Source organism: Nycticebus coucang, chromosome 13 (genome assembly GCF_027406575.1).
Source record: "Nycticebus coucang isolate mNycCou1 chromosome 13, mNycCou1.pri, whole genome shotgun sequence".
Lineage (NCBI taxonomy): Eukaryota > Metazoa > Chordata > Mammalia > Primates > Lorisidae > Nycticebus > Nycticebus coucang.
The window spans coordinates 84,943,031-84,968,216 of NC_069792.1; the positions used below are offsets into that span (position 1 = coordinate 84,943,031).

At 42.4% G+C, this 25,186-nt stretch overlaps 1 protein-coding gene across 2 annotated transcripts in view; it reads right to left on the reverse strand.

The window, feature by feature from the left end:
• ANXA13 (annexin A13) overlaps positions 1 to 16,750 on the reverse strand; it is a 52,184-nt gene extending 35,434 nt beyond the window's left edge. Inside the window, exons 1-2 of one of the 2 annotated variants that reach the window (XM_053558777.1) lie at positions 16,660 to 16,750; positions 15,398 to 15,520 (exon numbers count right to left, since the gene is read on the reverse strand). In XM_053558777.1, coding sequence (XP_053414752.1) covers positions 15,398 to 15,520; positions 16,660 to 16,674 — 138 coding nt within the window. In that variant the 5' untranslated portion in view covers positions 16,675 to 16,750. The remainder of the gene's footprint in view (positions 1 to 15,397; positions 15,521 to 16,659) is intronic. The other variant, XM_053558778.1, reaches the window with a different exon arrangement.
• Positions 16,751 to 25,186: the final 8,436 nt, after the last annotated feature.

Here is a 25,186-nt window from a genome sequence, read left to right on the forward strand (position 1 = left end):
ACAGGTGAAGACAGCACAAGATGTTAAATGTCAATAAAAATGATTCGGACGTCTAGACTTTGAGCCCACAGGAATCGTGGTTTAAACGTAGCCATATCCCTTAGCAGCCATATGAACTCGGGCCATTAACCTCTAAGCTACCCTTTCATCATCTGGGCGGTGGAGGCTGTCCCTACCTTGCCAGGTTGGAAGCTTACATGAAATAGTTTTCCAGGTGTCGGTTATATGGGGAGCTCCACAAATGTTTGCCCTTCCCCTACCACGTTGGGCCCTCTCTTGGCTTTTTTTCTTATATTGGTATTTATCAATATAAAATTTTGTAAAGTGACATTTATGCAGATTACAATTTTGGTATTTAAATTTAATAAGTTTGAAAGATACAAATATATATGAAGATACTATGTGTATATATGTATTATATGTAACTCAGAGGCTCTTAATTCTGCATATTTTGGTTCGGTCAAAAAAATGTGTATACATTATAAACGATCTTTTTGGAAGTAAAATAGATCATTCCCCAAAAGTAGATTGCAGGGAAAATGGATGTGTGTAGTATGTCTAGATACACATGACCGGTGATGGAACTTTAGTTCAACTTATAAAAGTAATACATAGGGCGGCGCCTGTGGCTCAAAGGGGTAGGGCGCTGGCCCCATATGCCGGAGGTGGTGGGTTCAAACTTAGCCCCGGCCAAAAACTGCAAAAATAAATAAATAAATAAAATTAATACATAGATAACATCTCTTAAAATGTGTATGCATACTTTTGGTACCCTCTGTATATCTCACAATGCCCCCAAACAACTTACTATTTATAATAGTTGGCCATTGAAGTTATCTTATTCACATTTAAGAACACAGCTGGATTTGCATTCCAGCACCCCTGCTTTTTAGCTATGCCCTGGGCAAGTTAGGGAACCTCTCTGTGCTGTGGTGTGTTTATGATAAATGGGGATAATAATAGTGCCTACCTTGTAAGGCTCTTGGAAGAATTCAGCGACGCCTAGCAGGGAGCATGGGCTCAGTAAAGGTAAACGATATTTGTTGAAGGCAGATAAAAAATGAACTTTGCAGAATATGTCAAAATCCTTTCCTGCTTCAGGAATTTTCACCTTATAAATGGCTCTCTAAGGATCGATTTTTCATCTGTCATCTGCTGCTTGGATCTGGAGTTCCAGATACATATTTAACACCGGCACTCACGTGGTTTAAAATTTAGGCTGTGGAGTCCAGGAGGCCTTGTTAACACCTTGCTAACTGTCTTCTTTGACAAGTATGCTAATTCACACCTCATAGGTTGTGAGCATCTCCTTGGGATACTGCCCTTCTCCAGTGATTGCCATCACGCCCTACCCAGGGCACAGCCTGCTGCGTGAATGAGGCATGCAGGGCTTTCCACCTTGGTTCTCCTTCCTTCTAGTGTGCCTACATAACATTCTGTGTCTCTTGTGTTCCTTCATTTATACAAGGAAGTGAATGAGCCATTTCTCTAGAGGGAGGAGGCATAGAAAAGACATAGAGAAGCTCTGATCCCAGGAAGCTGCGTCATCTGGGCAGAGGCATTTGACATGACTCAGATGCCTTCCTGTTTCAGCATGACAGTTGCCTACAAGGAAGGTCATCTCCTGTAAACAGTTTCTAATAACCCCAGCCAGAAGGACCAGAGTGGAAAGACAGACTCCTGATCAAGCACCTTCTGTCCCAGTCTAATTCAAGGAAATCTTAACTCTTATTATATTATAGAAATGTAACATTCTAGAAAAATGCTCTTCCAGGTTGGCTGTGGCAAACTCTGGGGATGGAGTTTGTGAAGTAGTTTGCCAAGGTATTCGGTTTGCAGCCATAACCACTTATTATATAGTAACCAGGATTTTCCAGAACAGAGACGTAAATACGCTCAGACTTCAGTACGACCGTACCCATCAGCCCTCATGATCCAATTTTCATTTGAATAGCTTCAAGACTGGACAATAAGAAGAGACTGTCCCAAGGGACATATGTGAGTTAATTAAGAAGAAATATGTCTCAGGCAAATTAGACTCTCCTCTGAATAGTTCCTCCCTCTCTCCCTCCTTCCTCTTCTTTCTCTTGTTCCTCCTCTTTGCTCCTTCCTCCTCCTTTCTTTCCCCCCTTCCTTTCCTTCAACAGCGTCTTGAAGGTCTATTGCGCGCTAAGCACTACCCAGGCGAGGGGACACCATGGCCTATGAAGCACAGTCCTTGGCCCTAGAGGAATAAACATGTAAATAGGCACCTGACAGTTGCATTATGATACAGAAAGCACTTTGGGTACAAGTAGTTGAGAGGAGAAAGAAGAATCTTCATAGAGGAGTTGATGCTTATGCTCATTCTAGAAAGGTGAATAGGAGTTAGCCATGTAGTGCAACAGACAGGAGGGGTGGAGGTGGGGGAGGCCAAGCCAGGCAGAGCCCACAGCATGATGCTTTCAGGGTCTGGGTGCTTGTATCCATGATGGAATCTAAAGGTACCATAGAAGTCCACCCACTGCGTTCCGTTACTGCTTTGCCCTTTGCTGGTCATACCCCCTTGGGCAAGTTAATCCATCTCTCTGAGACTTAGTTGTCTAATCTTTAAAGTGGACACCTGCTCGTGGGGTTGTGCGGGGTTTAGATGCGGTTGTGTTTGTGAAGCAGTAGCACAGGTAGGATTACAGTGAGCACACGGTGGTGGCACGTAGGAGGTGGGATGCTGGTGACACAAGGATGTACGGGTCACTTGTAAACTCTGGAAGTATTATCCAAATGCAATGGGAGTGGCATCCTGCTTGTTTTATATTTCCACAGCAGCTCCTCAGAGACTCTGCCTCCCTGTACTCTGCTCAGTAAATATTTGAAAGTAGTTGCTTGGTATTCAGGCTGTGCGCCAGGAGGGCCCTCAGGAAGTGTTGGGGAGCAGAGGGCAGAGGTCTCACAGCATACTGAGCCAACAGAGCTGCTGTTTGAGCTGGCACGAAATAAGCAGGAGGCTGATGAGAGCAAAAACAAGGGCCAGGATTAGATCCAGGTAGTGGCCTGGGTTTAGGAGGTGGGAGCAAAATGGAGGCAGGAGAGCCTGGGATATGCTGGAATTCTCCTTGGTGTAAGCAATGACCATTACCACTGACCAGGGAAGCCAAGAACCCCTGCATAGCTGAGGAATCAATAAATGTTCTTGACGATGAGAAAATAGAAAATTAAATGAAAATGAACAATGAAGTCCAGTTGCCACTGTTTATAAGACACAATAGGCAGCCATCTCCCCTTGTGTGAAGGAGAGAAACTGTTGTCAGATTCTCCCAGTGCTCCTTCTGGTTCAAATGGAACCAGGTTATCTGCTTCTCGTTTGTAAACTGGGACTAACACTCGCCCAGCCGGGAAGAATCTCAGAATAAAACCATATGAGAGTGCTGGACAGGGAGGCTTCATTATCATGATCCAGGGACGGGAAATGGCCTTTTTGCCCTTCAAAGGCTCTCAGGGTTCTTCCTCCTTCTCCTCTCCTCATCTCATACCAATCTTCTGGTTCCCCGTTTTCTAAAACATCATTCCCTTAGAGTTGAGGAGGGACCACAGGGAAAGACAACAGGCTGCCACAGGGTTGGGTTTTAGCAGAAGCATTTTGAAAAGGCGGGAAGCCAGTGGCATGGCCAAGGTTCTCATTATACTTACAGTGACTGCCTGATAAATTGCCAAATATTTTCATAGGCAAAATGTCACTTTTCCTTATCTGACAGAATCTATGCTAATTGACTGCTGATTTGTCTTATTCCCAAGGGACCCATGGGTGTGAGTTAAGGGAGGACTTGGGTGGGCACTGTAAGTGTCTTCCAAGTCCTTAGAGGACCAGTGAGAGCCTGGCGACCTACCATGTTTTAAATACTTGGTGGCCACTGATTCCACTGGCAACAGCAGCAAGGTATCTACTTATAAAAACAAGCTGAAACCTCACCTTTCTGAAACCTTTCCTGACCCTCTTGGGAAGAACTGAGGACCTGAGGACTTTCTTCCAGTGGTGTGAAGCTAAGGTGGCCAGCTTTTTAACTGCCCAGGACTGAGGGCTTTCCTGGGATGTGAGTCATTCAGTGCTAAAACTTGGATAGTGACAGGGAATCCAGGGTGGTTGTTTACCTTAGCTGGGGCTGACTTTGCAAGCTTGTGAGAGCCAATTGTGTGCATGTCTTTCCAACTCTGTGTTAAGAGAGGTCTTTTGGTAACTGAAATCAGTCCTCGGTGGAAGTATTTACACTATGGAAATTGGCAAACACCACACATTAGATTTTTGTTTTTCCCTGGAGAGCTGGTTGTGAGATATTTGCTAGCACATCACTGACTTTCTCTGTTGCACTTACACTTTGCTGTCTAGAGGCTTCTATCAGAGTCCCTTAAAGATACATTATTATGCTTATTTACTTGTCTGTTTCTTTCCCTAGACTGTAAGCTTTGTGGAGGCGAGGCCTATGTCATTTTCATAGCACAATGCCTGGTACACTGTAGGATCTTGGTAACTGTTTATATATTAATGAAAGTTCAGACAAATGGATGGAGTAAGTCTTCTCTGCAGGCATGAGGCAGAGAGGAGGAGGAATCTTCTTCCTTTGTATGTTACATAATATACTAAATGCTTTTCCCTTTGCATCCTGGCCTTGCTTCAGTTTGTGCTAATGTTAGGGGTCAGTGCCGCAGGGGGGACAGAGGAAGAGAAGAGAAAACTTATTTAGCTAGACGTCTTGAGCTGAGATTGATGTCAAGCCTTCTAGCATGATGAACCAGAGAGACTGAAAAGATGAACAGTAAATGTAACTGGAGTATCCGGGAGGGCTCAATCAGACCTTACGTGCAGAAATAACAGAAATCACAAATAAAAGTGAAGTCCCAAGACTTCAGGTGTGACATAGTTGTGAGGTAGATAGAGTTCGGGGCTCATAGTGTGAGGTAGATAGAGTTCGGGGCTCTTATAACTAATACCAAATGGAGGAAATAATGGATTCTGAGGAAGATGACCTGGCCAAGATATAGATTAGCAGCTTTTCAACCCTGTTGCTCATCATAATCATTTGGGATGCTTTAAAATATACACATAAGTATGTTTATAACTCCCCAGATAATTCTAATGTACAGCTAGGGTTGAGAATATTAGACTGAGAAAAATGAGAAACTTTCCCTATTGGCATCTCAATGAAGGAGGAAGGCAGCTTAAAAATGTGCCATGGGTTTACGCAGGTAAGGCATCCTAGACATTATCCAAGATGCCAAAGCTAAAGGGGAGAGGGTGTATCACAATATCTTAGAGTGGAAATTAAACCTACATTTTCCCAAGGTAACATGGACCACTGAAGACATTAAAGCCCCCTGGACCTCCAAGTGGAAAGGAATAATTTTTTAAGTTCCTTCTCAGGTCTTTGCTTGGTGATAGTATGTCTTTCATATTATCTAACCCAGGGAGTGGTAAACTACAGACTATGGGCCATATCCAATCCATCACCTGTTTTTGTCAATAAAGTTTTATTGGAACATAGCTAACCCATTCATTTACATTTACGTTTGGTTGATGGCTGCTTTCCTGCCACGGTGGCAGGGTTACATACTTGTACCAGAGGCTACGTACCCACAGAGCCTCAAATATTTATTTTGAGAATTCATGTTCTATTCCATGCAAATGGGTCTTTTCTTTAGTCAACAATAGTTGACAAGATCTGCTGGAAACATCAAACTAGTTAGAACTTTATGCATTCCTTTTGCTTCCATTTAGTCACCTGCATTTATGTCAACTGGTATTAATGTGCCATTTATAGTACAAATATAAAATTTCCTTTTAAGATAAATTGATTTATATTTTAAAAAGCGAGTAGACTTAAAGAAAATAATTAATAGAACTATTAGAAGCAATGGTACATGTGTTTGGTAACAATTACAAGAGTCATATATAGTACTTCAGTCTGAAGTCTGGAACACATGGAATATATCCAATCCTCTCATTATACAAATAAGGAAACTAAGGCCTGGTTGTTAAGTCACCTGCCCAGGGTCACTTACTTGCTTATGGAAAAACCCAGACTCCATCTCTCAGGGCAATGCTCTTTTACTTCTAATTGGTTACACATTTGTATTAATACTTTGGAGCCAATTAGTATGAATGCAAACTACTGAACTATGAAATTTTATGAATTTAAAGCCAGAAAATACCGTGATGACATTTCCACAGACATGGTTAGTAGAGATTGATGAGCAAGTTGAGACAGAATAAAGGGGCCATTTGCGTCTTAAATCTTGCATGATTTGTGACATATTGGTTTCATTAAGTTGATGATTTCTTGGGCATGGTTTTCTTAGACAATACATTTGATAAAAAGTCTTGCTTTTTAAAAAAAATAAACCCCACTTAAATGCTTGTCAGCACAAAAAGTAAAGCTACTAAATAAAAAAAGAAATATTTTCCAATATACTTTGTGGGGTATTTTTTTTTTTTTTTTTTTACAGACAGTCTCACTTTATCACCTATAGTAGAGTGCCATGGCATCACAGCTCGCAGCAACTTCTAGCTCTTGGGCTTAGGTGATTCTCTTGCCTCAGCCTCCCAAGTAGCTGGGACTACAGGCACCCGCCATAACGCCTGGCTATTTTTTGGTTGCAGTTTGGCCCGGGCTGGGTTTGAACCTGCCACCCTTGGTATATGGGGCTGGTGCCCTACTCACTGGTGCCACCCACTTTTGTGGGGTATATTTAAGCACAGTTTGACTTTTGTATGAATATTTAACATTTCATTGTGTAGTTATTGCTCTATTTTCATTAGAAGTCTCCCTGATCAGTCCATGGAGCAAAGCTGACTTAGATCCTCTTTGCACTTGAACTCCATCATTGAAGTTTAATAATTATGGGAGTAGATCAGAGAGCTGGGAAAGTATATTAGGAATCCTGAGCTCTGCCCACCTTGGTAGGGTGCTGGGAATGGTATAGAGCTGTTCGTTGCTGTTGAAGCCTCCTTTCAGAGATGTAGCTTTGCAGTGATGTATGTGACTATTAAGTGTTTGGTCATCACTCTAAATGGATGGGAATATTTGTATCATTTCACAAGCAAAGCCAAGAGTAGTAAAACATCCATGTGGATCAAAGCTCAACATGATTTACTGTGTGCTCTGAAGAAAATGAATAAAACTTTTTAGATTAAAAAAATGACCTTTTCGGCTCGGCGCCTGTGGCTCAAGCGGCTAAGGCGCCAGCCACATACACCTGAGCTGGTGGGTTCGAATCCAGCCCGGGGCCACCAAACAATGACAGCTGCAACCAAAAAAAAAAAAAAAGCCAGGTGTTGTGGTGGGCGCCTGTAGTCCCAGCTACTTGGCAGGCAGAGGCAGGAGAATCGCTTAAGCCCAGGACTTGAGGGTTGCTGTGAGCTGTGAAGCCACAGCACTCTACCCAGGGCGACAGCTTGAGGCTCTGTCTCAAAAAAAAAAAAAACAAACAAAGAACCTTTCTCCTATATTTGAAATTACTTCTTTGTTGAGATTTTAGCACCTTTTAATGAAGATTATTTTCCAGAAAGAAAAGCTTTCTGAGGCTATGCTGTCTGGATTATACATGTTGATGTGATATTTACCCATCAAAAGTGACTTTAGAGTTGAGAAGATGCAAAGACAACTGACTTAACATTGTCTCCAACATTTAGTGCCTTAACATGGTGGGCATCATTGCTCCTGAAAGTACTCTTGACATAGTCAGAAGTATCAGCAGTGTAACTGGCCTGCCATGCGCTGAGCTCTGGTATGAGGAGTCTGCATGGGGAAGCCTTTTGGGGGGACTGTGCCCACCAGAGAAGAGGCAAGCAAACCAACTCTTGCTTCCTCCAGCCAGCATCTTCCTGGAGAGCACTGCTCATCGGGGCTAGAAACCAGCAGCCTTCAAACCAAGTACTTCTAAAGTGAAAGCTTCTACCCTGGCTTTCAGAAGTTACTTATGGGCTAACAATTTTTAGGAAAACTGCTGCCTCTCAGCTGTTGCCATCATCAATAGGAGGACAAAGGTCCGTCTTTGAGAGGAGCTGACCTAACCCTGTGATAAGGGAGGGAGTCAGTGTGGCAGTGTCTGGGCCCAAGAGCAGGAAGGGCAGTTACTGCCAGAGATCCAGAGAGACAGACCTTATGGGGTGTCTTCTGCCCCCTGGTCTCGCTTTCCCATCTAAGCTGTGGTCTTCAATCAACCAAGAATGATTTTGTCTCTCAGGAGACAATGGGAAACGTCTAGAGACATTTTCTGTTGTCACAAATAGGGGAATGTTAATGGAATGTCTGTTGATAGAGGCCAGGATGCTGCTGAAGACCCTGTAGAATAGATAACTCCCCCTACCTCCCAAGTAAAGAATTGTCTGGGTCCAGATGTCAATGGGGCCAAGCTTTAATGTGCCAAGGGTCTATAGCCTTAGCCTAATGGTTGTTGAGAAGGCTGAGCTTCTGGTGGCAAAAGGCGCACAGGTACCGGCAAAAGCAAGGCCTCCAGGCACTAAGAGCAAGTTGCTCTGTTTACACAAAAGGGAAGATTATAAGTGGATCATGGTGTCTTTCTTTAATATATATATTTTTCATATATATATAATAATTATTATTATTGGCAAGGTAACCTAGATGACAAATCTGAAAGATGGAGGCTAGAATGAGGCAAGTAGGAGGAAAAAGAGTTTGAGATGAGATCAGTTCAAGGTGAGCAGCCTGGTGCCCCTCCTGTTCCCTGTCTGCCTCATGACTGCCCTGGGCACCGGAGCCCATACCGGCAGTAGGAGATGGCTTTGTGACATCTCTCCGTTGGCTCATTCTTAGGGACCCTTTAGTGCTGTGTTGGATTGGAGAACGTGGTGTTTCTACTAGAGGCAGAATAACATTCATTATCTGGAAACAAGATTTTGTATCCCGGGGAACATGGCTCTCTGCTTTGAGGTTGTCCACAGATTGTTCTAGGAGTTAGAAACCTCTCCAGAGGACTAAACTTCCAGAAATCCAATTACTGCTGTACTGCAGTAACAAAAGTGAACTTGGGGGATGAGGGGGTTTTGGAGAGATGATGGCTATTTCTCAACTGGGAAAGGAACCATGCCTTTAGGAATTATTAAAAAAATGAAGCACGTTTCTCATTAGAAAAGAATTATCCATTTCCTTTTTACATTGCCAAAGGCTGTCTTTTGCCAACTCAATGAAAGTATATAAACTTGGGATTTGTTTCATGTGTGGATAAAAGGAGGCCTGTGTATTCTGGAATCCTCAAGAATCAATGATAAGTGGGCAGACAGGATAGAAAAGAGCAAACGTCGGGGGCTGAGCGGGGCATCGTGGCGTCACACGTGCTGTGTGGCAGGGTACAACCAACGGTGTGTGGACAAGTTCTGATTTGCTGAAAAGGAAACAAGGTGAAATGGCTACATTTGCTTAGAGCAAATTTCTGTCTCAATCTGAACAATGAATGTTATTCTTTACGTTGGTAAGACAGTTCAAATAGGCATTGGAATCCAAATCTATTCATCCTTTCTTTAAAATTCTCTTTAACACTTTCCTCTTCCTTTTCATTCCCACTACAACCATCTAAACCCCCATTATTTGGAAGAATGAGTTATTTTTCTGCCTTTCTGTCTAATCTTCAAGTCTTCATTCTCTTTCTGTTGTAGTCTACCCGATGGTGTCATTATTATTATTAGTAGTAATATGAATAAAAATAATAGTTATAAGAAAGCAGTGATGATGAAGCAATGTACCCCATGCCCAGGGATAGATAAAGTCAACCTGGGCATGGTAATCACCCAAAGAATAGGTTCATGACTCAAGTTAGCGTGGAGCTATGTGGGGCCTTGGGCCTCTCTGTGACACTTGGGCCATCTGTGGCCACCCTTGCCCTGCCCCGGCTGCTTCTACACCACTGAGAAGAAAAGGCTCATTTTTAATAAGAGAGAAGGAGGCCAGCACAAAGAAAGGAGATAGAAAAAGAGAGCACAGGAAGCGGAGAAGGTGATCTTCCCAACCCCGGACATGAATCTGCTCTTCTTTGCTAGTCTAGGGCTGGGCTTGTGAGCAGTTCCGGCCAGGGAGATAGAAGCGTGGTCTGCTTGGAGCTTTTCAGAAATCTTTTCCTCACAGATAGGGAAGTGGTACATGAAGAGATGGGCACTCTGTCTCTTTCCCCTTCCTTCTTGCTTGTGGCTTTGTGATATGAGATCAACTTGAACACATGACCATTATGGAACAGCCTTGAGAGGAGACGTTGCCAGGACATAGTGGATGACAGGATGGAAAGGCAGAAATCGCTTGGATTCTTTTTTTTAGAGATAGAGTCTCACTTTGTCACCCTCTGTAGAGTGCTGCGGTGACACAGCTCACAGCAACCTCCAACTCTTGGGCTTAGGTGATTCTCTTGCCTCAGCCTCCAGAGTAGCAGGAACCACAGGCGTCCGCCACAACGCCCGGCTATTTTTTTGTTGTAGTTTGGACGGGGCTGGGTTCGAACCTGCTACCCTCAGTATATGGGGCTGGCACCCTACTCACTGAGCCACAGGTGCTGCCCTGGGTTCTTAACTATGGTACTGAACAGCTGAACCAACACTGAAACCATCTCCTTTCAGGATTCCTATTGGGGGTGATGACTAAATGTCTTTGTTATTTAAGCAGCGGTGAGTCCTGTGGTGTGCTACTCTAAATCAAACACATTATCACTTGTTCAAAAACAAACAAAAACAATTGTGAATTTATATTACCTCAATTACTTCAAGCCCAAACTTCTCCCTTGAGTTTCAGATCCAGGTACCCACTAGGCATTACACCCAGGTGTACAGAGATGTCTTAAACTCAGCAAATCCCCAAACTGAACTTAATCTCTCACTTTGCCTGACTGCCCTGGGACGCTCCTTCTCCCCACCTGGGGACACATCAGACACCTGGGAGTCTCTGTACTCTTCCTTCCCCCTCACCTCCCACATCCAATAAATCAGCAGGTGTGTTGATTTGACCCTCCAGTTGGTCCTCTTCTCTCAATTTTATTGTAACTGTTTTACTTAGGGGATAGGGACAGGAGGGTCTTCCCTTCTCTCCAGAGCCACTACCTCCCAAGGGCATAACTTGCCCCTGGTTATGTTTCTCTGCAGCCCTGATATCACTCCTTTGTCTGAGATTAGTTAGGGCTTCCCTACGCCCAAGGCTTCCTTACGCTTCCCTGGACCAGCAACAGCACCATCACCAGGGAATTTGTGAGAAATGAACTTTCTCAGACTGCATCTTGCAGTGTCTCCTGAGTCGACCTTCTCCTAAAAGGTCTGTTTAAATAGATCCTTGAAGATAATCTGATGTGCTAAAGTTTAAAACCACCAAAAGCCTATGGTAATAAAACCCAATTTTCCTGGTGTAGTGGGTTAAACAGTATGCCCCCCTCCCAAAATTCATGTGCAGTTTTTGGAAATGGTGTTTTTGCAGAGGTAATTCATTAAGGATCTGAATATTACATCATCCTGGATTTAGAGCGGTTCCTAAATCCAATGACTGGTCCCCTTATAAGGAAAGAGAGAACCTAGAGACACGTGCAGAGGAGAAGGGTCACGTGAAGACAGAGGCAGAGGCTGGGGTTGTGTGGCCACAAGCTGAGGAGCCACCAGAAGCTGGAAGAAGCAAGAAAGGCTGCCTCCCTGGAGCCTCTATAGTGCCTGCTGGCACTTTGATTTCTAACTCTTAGACTTCAGAACTTTAAGAGAATAAATTTCTGCTGCTTTAAGCTACTCAGTTTGTGATATTTTGCACGGCAGCCCTAGGAAGTCATTACACTCAGCTAAACACTTGCTAAATGTCGGTTTTTATCATAAGCATTCCAGAAGGTCCCATTTAAAGCCCCAGTTATGCCGTCACCCCTGGGAGTTTTAGTTTTGGTTCCTGTTGCTGTGCACAGAAACACGGGCCTGTGCCCCTGGGATTCCATTGTGAGGCTAAGTGGCCCCAGGCACCTATGGCTTCAGGATTCTTAGGTGTTGAGTTTGCAGGTTCTCCCTTCTGTGAGTGTACCTGTCCTGGCAGACTTCTGATCCCTTCTTGAAAATGGCTTCTGGTTATCTACTGGAGACAGGAAATTCAAAAGGCAGGATCATATAATTGTGTCTAAAATGTTAGCTAGACTTTGAATGAGAGACTTGTCTCTAAGTGAAGAAGGTGCGCTTTTTGCGCGAGTCATGTTTGGACATCAGAGGCCTCTTCGTTTCTTGCTCTACTCATGGTGGTGTCCTGACCAACTAACTCTCCAGGAGAAAAGATCTACTGATTACAGAGGTGAGTTGTATGGCCTATGCTGGTTCCTGTTCAGGGTTCTCCGTGGCTTATTTGGGGTTTGAGATCACAGTTTAATGCACACTCTTGGTTAAGATTATGTTTATTTTATTTATTTATTTATTTATTTTTTGAGACAGAGCCTCACTATGTTGCCCTCCATAGAGTGCTGCAGTGTCACAGCTCACAGCAACCTCCAACTCTTGGGCTTAAGTGATTCTCTTGCTTCAGCCTCCTGAGTAGGTGGGACTACAGGCACCCGCCAAAACGCCTGGCTATTTTCTTGTTGCAGTTGTCATTTGTTGTTTAGCTGGCTTGGGCCGGGCTGGAACCCACCAGTCTTGGTGCATGTGGCTGGTGCCGTAACCACTATACTACAGGCGCTGAGCCAAGATTATGTTTACTTTGATTCCAGATTCTCAGCCACATTTCAACCTGCCTTCAGAGCCTCCCTTCTTTTCTCAGGAATCTGAACCTGTTTCCCACCTGTCATGCAGCTCCCAGGAATCCTTGGTCCACCTTCATCTGAGCTCTCCCGGTGTCCACCTGCCATAAATCCCAAACTAGTCTCCATTTGAGACAATATTTATGTTGGCTAAATATTGGCATAAACACTTGATAAGCTTGGCATGTTCACAGAAGCCATGGCAGGCTGCTGAACAGATGTTCTCACATTTACATGCTGGTTTTACTTATGGGCACGTACAGTGACACCTGCTTTCATCAGCAGTGCACGGAGCTCTTCTCGCAGGGCTGGTCGTGTGCTCCAACTCAGTGTTTCTCAGACTCGGCTGCACATTAGAGCCATGTGGGCAGCATTTACAACTCCTGATGCCCAGACAGCTACCAGAGCAACTATTAATAACTCAGACTCTCTGGGGACCCAGGGCCCGGTGGCTTTTAGAACTCTTCCGGTAACTTCAATGTGCAGGCGAGTTTGAGAACTTGTTCCCTTGCCCAGTGCTTCTCAGGCTTTAACGTGCAACATTAAAGGATTTTGAGGATTTTGTTAAAATGCAGATCATGATTCCATAGGTGGTCTGGGAGGACCCGAGATTCTGAATTTCTTTTCTTTTAGCCAACCACATTCTGAGTTCAGTATTTAAGTCTTTTGTTTTAATTCAGATTAATGTCAGGACACCAATGAGTAGGTTACATTTTTTGTGTGTTTCTAAGGTCAAGTTCCAGTTGTAGTTGAGGCAGGCGAGCCCTTCATCCAGGGGTGTGCTGTGCACCCTAACAATTTGTCCACCAGGTGAGAGCTCACACACCCCCTCCATCCCCTTTCCCTTGGATTCTGCATTTCTAACATGTGCCAGGCAACGTGGAGGCTGCTACTAGTCCAAGGACCACACTTTGAGTAGCAAGGCTATATGGAGAACAGTCCCATCTAGAGCCTGTTCATTAGCCTTGAAAATAACTTCCTAGAAATCCTTAGTTTTTTTGGGTTTGTGATGATTCCATATTTATCAATGGCTCCCCTCCATATTGTTCCTTCCCTCTTACTCTGCCTGTAATCCTACAGCCCAGGCCTACAGAGCAGTAATCTCAATATTGATCTCAATTCCCCTTTGCCTCTGATGATGATTCTCTCAAAAACAACCTACAAAATAGGATAGAAGAGTCACCTGGCTAAACCTAAGAGGATTTTTCTGTGGATCTTATTTTTCTGTCTATGCCCACTATCTACAAAGCTCCTTGAGCCCAAGGCCAGGCTAAACAAACTCTCGGAACACTGTGTGAGTTTGCAGAAGATAGTAACCCACTTTCTTTGTTATTGCTGCTCCAAATAGATTAGTCACAAACAATAGATCTTCAGTTAAAAAAAACTCACTAATGATGACGATGGAAGAATTAGGGAAAGCACAGAGTAAAAGTAATTTTCAATTTCAGGACTTGGCTAAGATTCCATATCAGGATACCTTAGAAATGTAATTTCCTGGCCAGTATTCTAATGACTTTTTAGCATTATTTGTCCGTTATCTACAGACCCTGGTCTGTGGACATATTCTTGGGGAATTAAAACTTTTCTGGGAGACTTTTAAAATACTGTATGTAATGTCGATAATAACAAAAATTAATATATTGCAACATGGACATTAACCTTACAAAAGCAATTTATGCAGCCTATGTATATGTGCCCTCACATTAACCCAAAATACAAGAAATATATAAAGCATACAGATTAGTAGAATGAGCAAGTGCTGGCATATGATTTCAATGCTAGCAATTGTGTTTTTAATTTATGACCGTTTATATGCCAAGTAGCCAGACTTTAATTGTTGCAGGCTAAGGATAAAAGAATAAAGAACAGAGGAGGTTTGGTAGAAAATCACGTTTGAGCCAAGAAGGGGCCCAATGGCATTACAAGGAGTCTTACAAACAAAAGTTTCTCAGTAGGTCAAATGGAGAAATATGATATAATACACATCATGTTTTAGACTTGCTGGACTCAAAAAGTCAAATCAAATCAACACAAAATGAAACAAAACCCCTCAGCATTAGAGCAAGCAGGACCATTTTATATCAATATAAACCTCAATGCTTAATCTCTGTAAAATAACATTGTCTATTACACTAAATTGACAACATATATTTAAATCATTGACTTCTATTAGTATTTAGTTTGTAAATTTGTTTCGGTTATATAGTTGTTTCAAAACCATCAGCATTCTACTTTTAAGTTTGCACATATTCAAGTAACTCTCTAAAGCAAATAATTTAAGCATTACTGGGATGATTTTTTGTCCTTTAAAAAGGTTTCGCATTCTATATTCTAAGCAGGTATTTATTCCTCGTGTCCTGGTTAAATTCCCTTCCTATTTTCTGAAATGTCCTAGTGGTTATAGAGTAGTCTTACACTTGATTCCAGGGGGCTAGTAGTAAGACACCACTCAGAACATGCACCAAGCCCTTACAAGATGACATTTTTACATTAGCTGCAAACATTGTGACACATGTTTTCCAGGGAAAAATTTCCCTGCTTGGAAGTCATGCCTCGATGATCAAATTTTCAGGCCGGTGGCTGGTGGTGGGTCCAACACGATGGGTCATTGGTGACTAACACTGGACCCTTGAGAGAGCAGGGTCAAACCTATGATTTGGAGGAAAAATAAAGTGCTTACAGGCTGTGAGACCTCTGGCTCTCCGTTCCCTGATGGGTGGCTGAGAGGCTGCAGGACTGCTGAGGGTGGGGTGTCCCTCTTGGGCAACTGCTGACTGCCTTCTGAGAGGGAGTAAGACTGGCTCTGAGAATTCGAAACAGAAATACGTAAAAATGCTGGCCCACTCTCCCTGGCTACCTGCCTCAGGGGGTTGACTTTCAAAGGACAAAATTGTCCTCCTAAGTTGCTAATGCAAGGGACAATTATTATACAGGAAGTTCTCGGCATCTTTCCCATGTATTTAAAAAATAGGTTTTAGTTTCTCTGAAGGATAAACTGAATGGATGGCTCATAATCTTGGCTGATATGAAAATGCTAGTTACAGATGATTTTCAACATAATGACTCTTCTCAGAAAATAGTTGTAGGTTTGTAAACATCTGAGGGCAGGTTTAATGTACAGTAAAGGAAAAACCTTATAGACTAACAATTTACAGAAAATTCTGGAGTTTTATTTTCTTTGCTGCTGGTGTACCCGCAATATATCATTTTTGTTGTGGGAAGCTGTAGTATAAAACTTTTTAAAAATTCATATTGGAATAGCTTTGGTATACATTTTTCAATATTAAAAAAAAAAAAGATTCACCTCTCCTCTGTCTTGAGTGTAGTTGGTTCCAATTGGTAAAGTTTTAGTTGTTTTTTAATCAATAACAATTTATAGACACACTATTACACTATTCACTCCATCCTAAAAATTTCAAAAGTACTAATTATTTAAGTCTATTTTATGAATATTTACAAATCTCTGAATGCTTGATGCAATTTAAAAAATAATACTGGGATGTTTTCACCTTTCAGTCCAAGCTGTATGGCATTATAGGAGTGTTTTCCCCTTGGTTTACTGATCCTTGCCACATGAACCTTCTCTTTCCACATAACTGAATGAGCATTGTCTATGAAGTTTTATACAACTTTGCTACAAACTAACAGCTTTCGTCATCCAGTCTACAGTTATATATTAACCATTTGCTCTCTGCAAAGCATGTTTATTGCCTAATTTTAAACACTTCTTTCTCTTTAGCCCCTTTTAAGAGACTTTTGGCCAATCGGGTAAAAAAGACATTGCAAATCCATTTTAAGAACATGGTATGCTGTTGCTAAAACCAATAAAAAAGCGTAATCATATTGATAAAGTAAAAAAGTATCAGTCATGATTTCAGAGTTTAAATTCTTCCACATGCTAACCAAAACCAAAATTGATTCCCAAAGGCCAGGAATACTTACGTGACGATTGCCCATTTTCGCTCTGCTAAGATGGCTGTTCTGTATTTCATTAAGGGATCAGCCCTCCTACAGGCAAAGTTTATAATGGTTTCCCCAGGGAATAATATCTCTTGTGTTTAATAAGTAACTTTTGGCATCGAATTTGAATACATTGTTGGGGATGGGTAGGGAGTGGCCCTAGTGACAAATGAGTTTCGACTGCACAAGTTGCCTGGGTAGGCCATCATTTTAAGATAAAATACTTATTAACAATTAAAGCTTAGGCTTTTTAAGTTGAATAACTTATTCACAACTAAAAGACTAAACCTACCTCACTTCTGGATTGTTCAAAGTGTTAAGCTTTTATATTTTGGGTGTTCATTTAAATTTTCATACCTTTTAGTAATAAAAACATCAAATAGACTGAAAAATCTTACTATTTTGCTAACATTCCTATTATTATCATGAGAGATAATTTTTTGAAGGCTTGAGTTACACTAGATCATCTTTACAATTAAATTGATTTTTAAACTTAACAAAAGTAATATGTACAGGTAGGTAAATTTTTTCTGATAATACAAAAAAAGAGTAGAGGGGTTTCTTGTGAGTCCTTCCAGAAATGATCTACCCATATACAGCCATACCTGTCTCTCTATTTACCTGTCTCTCTGTCTCTTTCTCTTTGACTTTTTTTTTTTTTTTTATTGTTGGGGATTCATTGAGGGTACAATAAGCCAGGTTACACTGATTGCAATTGTTAGGTAAAGTCCCTCTTGCAATCATGTCTTGCCCCCATAAAGTGTGACACACACCAAGGCCCCACCCCCCTCCCTCCGTCCCTCTTTCTGCTTCCCCCCCCCATAACCTTATTTGTCATTAATTGTCTTTGACTTTTTTTTTATTGTTGGGGATTCATTGAGGGTACAAGAAACCAGGTTACCCTGATCGCATTTGTTAGGTAAAGTCCCTCTTACAGTTGCGTCTTGCCCCAAAAAGGTGTTTTTTTTTTTTTTTCTCAACAAATAGGTTTGTACAATGTATGCTGTTTCACACTTTGTAAGTTTCATATACTAAAGAAAGATGTAACATGGGCACCTTCCTTTGTCCGTGCCTGCATGCCAATCCATCATGGGCATGGCATGAATCAAACTTTATTTCATCAGCCTACCACTGAAGACTGTTTTTGTTTTGTTTTGTTTTTTGCTGTTTTTGGCCGGGGCTGGGTTTGCCCCGCCATCTCTGGCATATGGGACCGGTGCCCTACTCCTTTGAGCCACAGGCGCCACCTGATTGTTTTCGTTTTTTGCATGAATATCTTACACTTATCTTTTCATATGAAATCTCTGGCCAAAGAGTATGTACATTTAAAATGCTGATAGATGTCGCCAAGTTGTCCTCCATGCAGATATAAAATGCTGAACCACTCTCAAAGACCAGCTGACCCATGAGGCTTACTTTCAAAAGATGAAATTTACATCCTCCTAGGATAATATATGCCAGTAATCATTTCTCAACGTATTGGCCTTATACTAAATATCATCAAACTTTTTCTTTTCTGCCAATTTCAAAAATAAAAGGTGGCATCTCATGATTTAATTTATATTTCTTTCATTTGATATCCTTAAAATTGTATCTCCCATTCCTTAAAAGCCATTTATGTTCATTTTCTGTAATTTGCTTACTCGCATCCTTTATGGGTTCTTTTGATTTATTAGCTCTTTTCATTTTATTTGTAAAACACTTTATAATGCATGTAAAATCTAGGCCTTTGTCAAGTGTAAGAATTATTTTTCCTCAGTTTGTCATCTGTCTTTGGTCTCTGCTTATGTTTTGAGTGTGTATGTGTAGGTGAATAAAGCATTAGTTTTTATGTATTTAAATATATCAATCTTTTCTTTGTCGACTTAGAAAAACCTCCTCTGTATTAAGACGCTTAAATCTTCTTGTATATTTTCTTCAAGTTCTTTAAAAAGCTTCATTTTCTAAGGCTTACATCTTTGATCCATGTGGAATTGGTTTTGATATGGATTAAGGAGGGAAGGGATTCAGCTTAGCCTGAGTTACTTCGTTATCCTAGAGTGTTATTGAATAATTCATCTTTCCTCTGTTGGTCTAAGATGCTGCTTTTATTTATTTGGTGCTAAATTTCCATATAACCTAGAATTAAAATTTTGTATAGGTTTATTAAATCCTGATTTTATACACTTATTCTTTTGTTCTTTAACCTTTATCTACTAAGTTCCTCGGATGTGCTAATTGCTGGAACTGCAACAATTGAAAGATGAGTATGAATTTTCTTTTCCTAGAACTCTCAGTCAAATTTCTGTATAAGAAACAAATAAATAATTATGAATTATCATATGGGCTATGAAGAAGATACGCAGGGTGCTATAACAGAGAATTAACCTGTGTGCATGTGTGTGTGTACTTTAAGTGGAGATAAAACTCTTCAAGGAGCTAACATTTAAGCTGTGGATTAAAGGATAAGAAAGAGTTCTTCATTTGAAAAGAGAAAGTGTTTCAGATTTGATGTTCTTAACCTTGTGCTAAGGCTCAAAATAAGAAAGAACTATGAATTGGAGGAAATACAAGATGTCAGAGAGCCTGAGACTATCGGGTGCCAGACAGGGTGCTGGGTGCTGGAGATACAATGGTGAATAAGACAAAATCTTCCTAGTATTGATAGTGGAGTGGGTGAGAAGATCGGAAGACATAGGTTAAGAACCAATGCTTTGACTGCTCATGATTATTTTTATCTTAGTGTTTAATTTTTACTTCATTGTCCCCTGCCTCCTTCTGCCAGACCCAGACTTTTTCTCAGGGCCAGATCCTCCCTGCCCCACCTCTTGTCACTAACCTCTCTCAGGAACTCTCATCAGCAATGTCCCAGAGATTAGAAGGGGCACGGCAATTTGATGTGAGTCGTTCATTGTGGAGCTAAGTCCTGTTCAAGGGTGCTGAGTTACTGAGCACAGGAAATGCCTAATGAAGAGATATAGTTTTATGAGTGTGTGGGTGTGGGGTGGTGAAAGACAGAGAGCTGAGAGGCAGACATGGCTTTTCCATTTTCTGTATCAGCACCCCTGGAGACACCTCTTGATTATTTATATTTGCCCACAGTCAAGCTTTGATTTGGCTGACACAGACCTTTCCCTAGTGCCATCTTCTTCTGGTTTTCTTCCCAGGTGGATAGGTACTTAAGAAGGTGGCAGGAATGAGTCTCAGAAATAGCAGCCTGGGGAAGGAAGGGGCATTACTGCACCGTTGGGCCATTTCTGGGAGCATGTGATGGTTGGGGGCCTAGAGAAGAGAAAGGAAGAGTCTGGGAAAGAAGAGTTAGGAGGTTCTGTGTGATGGCAGAGGTTTTCTCTTGTATACTTATAAATATTTACTGATTATAAATTACAACAGGTGCTATGCAATGGATTCTTCTTACTAGACTGGGCATATTTATTTACTTTCTCTTGGATTTGGGTTCTCAAAGTGGCAGTACTGTCCAGGGACGGAGAGGGCATTTGGCAACCTGAGCAGGAGTACTTGGGTTGCCAGAATGACTCACGGGTGGGAATGGGCCTGGCCCGGGGATACATGGGACCTGTATGGACACTATCACATAATAGAGAACCATCAGCCCGCAAGCCAACAGTGCCTGTGGAGAAACACCTGTTGAGGCCCTCTTCTTCTCCCTCCTTCCTTCTATGTAGGGCTATAGCTGCAGACCAAGAGCTTGTGAACTTCTGTGGTGCTCCTTGGCCCTTAAGATATATAAGATCTGACAGTTGCAATGCTATGAGCTTAATTGTGACACCAACAACATATGGAAGATGGAGGATGTAAAAATGGATAAGAAGGACTGGAAGAGACAAATCACTTGAACCAATGCCTTCTTTCTACAGACTGGAGAACTCAGGTCCTGGGAAGTTGGTGGAAAAGCTGGTGGGATGAGAATATGTATGTGTCTTAATTTACGATGGAGTTATGTCTCGATAAGCTGATCATAAGTTGAAAATATTAGTAAGTCAAAAATGCATTGAATATACCTAACCTACGGAACATCATAGCTTAGCCTCACCTACCCTCAATGTGCTCAGAACACTTCCATGAGTGTGCAGTTGGGCAAAATCATCTAACAAAAAGCCTGTTTTATAACAAAGAATTGAATAGCTCATGTAATTTATCAAATATGGTGCTAAAAGTGAAAAACGGAAGGACGGTATGGGTATCCTTAGAAGAAGTGGAAAGTGCCAGGTAAAGATGCAGATCACAGGCCATGTGACAACAGAGGCAGGGACAGGAGTGTGGTTGCTGCGGGCCGAGGAGTCCCACGGAGTGCCAGCAACCACAAGAAGGCAGGAAGCAGCAAGGAAGGATGCTGGCCTATGGTTTCAGAGGGAGAACGCCCTTCCTGATATGTTGACTTTAGACTTCAGAATTGTGAGATAGTAAATTTGTGTGGATTGAAGCTGTTGAGTTCGGTTACATTGTCATGGCAGCTCCAGGAAACCAAAACATAGAAACACCCTCCCCCCCCAAAAAAAATAACTCATCAGTTGCTGTGAGAATCACAGCAAATACATCATGCTATATATTTAAAAAAAATTCCGGGCAGCGCCTGTGGCTCAGTCGGTAAGGCGCCAGCCCCATATATCGAGGGTGGTGGGTTCAAACCCGGCCCCAGCTGAACTGCAACCAAAAAATAGCCGGGCGTTGTGGTGGGCCGGGAGCTACTCGGGAGGCTGAGGCAAGAGAATCGCTTAAGCCCAGGAGCTGAGGTTGCCGTGAGCTGTGTGATGCCACGGCACTCTACCGAGGGCCATAAAGTGAGACTCTGTCTCTACAAAAAAAATTCCATTTTGAAATACGTTGGGGGAAAATAGCACAGTATGTGATGTAAGACCACAAGTATTTCATATTCTTTTATAGCCTTCCAGTATTAATTAAAATAACAAAAATATAGATACTAATTTTCTGAATATGCATATAACAGTCAAGCTGAACATTTGCCTAATCTTCCTTTTGGCAGGGAGAATGAATAGTATTTCATTTGTGTAGTTTAATTTAGGTAGAACCCTAAAAGTATAGTTGGTTTTCAGACTGGTATTTTCTTCTGCATAAACAAAAGCACAAATATCAGTATTTCTGTCACGTTTGTTTATACCACCCCCTTTAGTTAATAAATTCTCAAGAGCAGGGACTGGACTATTGCATGGCAAATCCCCACAGCGCCATATATAATGGCTACTTGGTAGAAGTTGTTGCTTGATTAAGACAAAAAGACTTAAGTCTGCAGGAAACTATTGTAGTTGTTGAAAGCAACTCCGTTTCTATACCCTTATGGTTTGCCAGTAGTGAAAACCCTGAAAGTCACACATTTTATCTTGCAGGCAGAAAACCAAAAATCTCTCAGTGCAGAAAGTCACCTTCAGCTCCTGGATGTGTTAACAAGTACGTATTGTATATGGCCACATGCAAGACTCTACGGTGGGTTACAGGGCATATGGAAAATATGGGACACATACTTACTACCCATTCAGTTGCTCGTGTTCTAGTTGGGGAAATCAAACAATCACATAAGAAAAACCATATGTTAATTTAATGTCTTATTTTGTGGCAGAAAAACCACAGCCCCACGAAAGCAAAGACCTGAGTTTTAGGTAGGTCTCTGCTACAACTTTGGGGTGTAATGACATCGGAGTCAATCTCTCTCTTGAGATCTCAGGTTTCTACCATGTAAATCTGAGATTTGGACTTCATCTCTACATTTACTTACAGACCTGAAGTGTTATGAACAATTTGGGTTTAGGAAGATATATCAGGTGGGACTGTTTGGGTTTCAAGTGACTGAAAACCTGACCACCATGACCTTTGTGCTCATGTAATTGGAAAAGATTGCTAGCTTCAGGCATAGCTGGATCCAGCTACTCAGAATATACCTCCAGGACCCACTGTCTCTCTCCATTCCTCAGTGCCGCTTTCTCCCCATCTCAAAGGCAAGATGTTTGCTGGTGAATCCGTGTTTTCATCCTCACAATTCCAAAACAAATGAAGAAGAAACTAGAGCTTTCCTTTCCCATGATATAAATCTACATCCTGGTCTGATTCTCTGGCCCCAAATGGGACTCATGTTCATTTCTGAACTGGTCATGCTTGGGGGGCCAACCCCACTCAAACCACATGGACTGAGAGTGGGGGCGCTCCTCTCTGAACTGGTCTTAGAGCTGTAAGAGGGACCAACCCCACTCAAACCACATGGACTGAGAGTGGGGGCGCTCCTCTCTGAACTGGTCTTAGAGCTGTAAGAGGGACCAACCCCACTCAAACCACATGGACTGAGAGTGGGGGCACTCCTCTCTGGTCTTAGAGCTGTTCTGCTTGGTACTGCAGATTTGGTGGTGACAAGACCAACTCAGGGCCCTTGTGGGGGTCGTCCTCTGTGGGAAGAAACCGAGAAGCACCCAAAGGCACAAACGACACAATCACAAACAATGACAAGTGCGAGGCTGTGGCCGATATAACAGGATGACATGAGGCCAAGCAGCTGGGCAGGCCAACTGTAGTCGAGGCAGGAGGAGAGGTTGTTTGTGTGGAGGCCGGGAGGTGAGACCGAGACTGAGAATGGTGCAGTCGTCGTTTGAAGAACCAGGGGAAGGACTTCAGGAGGAGGATAAGAGGTCCTGAGGCAGGATGAGGAGCGGAGGTGTCAGTGTGGAGCCGGGAGCACGATATGGGGAACATCAAGCTGGGACTCACAGGTGGGTTAGGGAGGGTTTGGGGTTTATCTGCAGAGAATGACAAAGTCGTCAGAGGGTTTCAGATGGGGAGTGGCACGGTCTGAGCTGCGTTGATGCTGGGAAGATCGCACACCTGGAGAGAGGGGTGGGTTTCATGGAGGGGTGGAAGAGGCAGATGAAGAGGCATTTGCTGCAGACAGGTGGAGACTCAGGGTGCGGACTGCAGAGGCGGGGCTTAGAGAAGGGTAGGCGGAGACTCAGGGTGTGGCCTGAAGAGGCGGGGCTTAGAGAAGCGAGGTGTAGACTCAGGGTGTGGCCTGAAGAGGCGGGGCTTAGAGAAGGGTAGGCGGAGACTCAGGGTGTGGCCTGAAGAGGCGGGGCTTAGAGAAGGGAGGCGGAGACTCAGGGTGTGGCCTGAAGAGGCGGGGCTTAGAGAAGGGAGGCGGAGACTCAGGGTGTGGACTGAAGAGGCGGGGCTTAGAAAAGGGCAGCAGCCAAACGGGACTGAGGGGACACGCTGACCAGTTGGGCTTGCGGACAGAGAATAAAGGAAAATCAAAAATAGTTCTCCATATTTTGAAACCATACTCCTGTGATATTAACTGAGATGAAGAAGACTTGGTACCGGGGAGCAGGGGAATAAAGATTTTGGCTCTGATCATGTTAAGTTTTTTTTTCTCTCTCTTTTTAAATTTAGATTAGTATGAAGGTACACAGATTAGGTTACATCATTTGCGTTTGTCGGGTAGAGTACAAGTTGTAGTTGTGCCCCTCAGCCAGGAGGTGTGCCGTGTACCCTTACATTGTGCCTGTTAGGTGAGAGCAAACCGGTCCTCAGCTCTCCTCCCCTCTTCTTCTCCCCCCCAACTTGAGTTTGACTTTTTCTCTTGTGTCGGTGTGCATTTGTTCATCTACTGGTTTCATATTAGTATTGAGTGCATTGGATATGTGCTTTTCCATTCTTGTGATACTTTAATAAGAAGAATGTGTTTCAACTCCATCCAGGTAAATGCAAAAGATGTAAAGTCTCCCTCTTTTTTATGGCTGAATAGTATTCCACGGTATACATACACCACAGTTTATTAGTCTATTCATGTGTTGATGGGCACCTGGGTTGATTCTACATCTTGATGATTGTGAATTGAGCAGCAATAAACAATCTAGTGCATATGTCCTTTTAGTCAAATGATTTCTTTTTCTCCTGGGTAGATCCCTAGTAATGGGTTTGTGGGATCAAATGGAAGGTCTATTTTGAGTTCCTTGTAGATTCTCCATTAGTTTGCAATCTTACCAACAGTGTAAAAGTCTTCCCTTTTCTCCACACCCTCACCAGCACCTACAGCTTTGGAACATTGTGATGTGGGCTATTCTCATTGGGTTAGGAGATATCAAGGTGGCTTTGATTTGCCTTTCTCTGATAATTAGGTACAGTGAGAATTTCTTCATAGGTTTGTTGGCAATTTGTCTGTCTTTGGAGAAGGTTCTGTTCATATCTCTTGCCCAGTGAGAAAAGGGATGGTTTGATCTTTTTTGTTGTTGTTGATTAATTTGAGTTCTATGTAGATTCTTGTTATCAACCCTCTGTCAGGTTTGTAACATGCATATCTTTTCCCATTCTAAAGGTTGTCTGTTTGCTTTAATTGTTGTCTTTAGCTGTGTAGAGGCTTTTTAACTCAATTAATTGTATTTATTTATTTTTGTTGTTGTTGGGATTGCCAGTGGAGTCTTCTTCATAAAATCTTTCCATGGGCTGATATCCTTTAGTTTTCCCCACACTTTCTTCTAGGATTTTTATTATCTCATGTCTTAGACTGAAA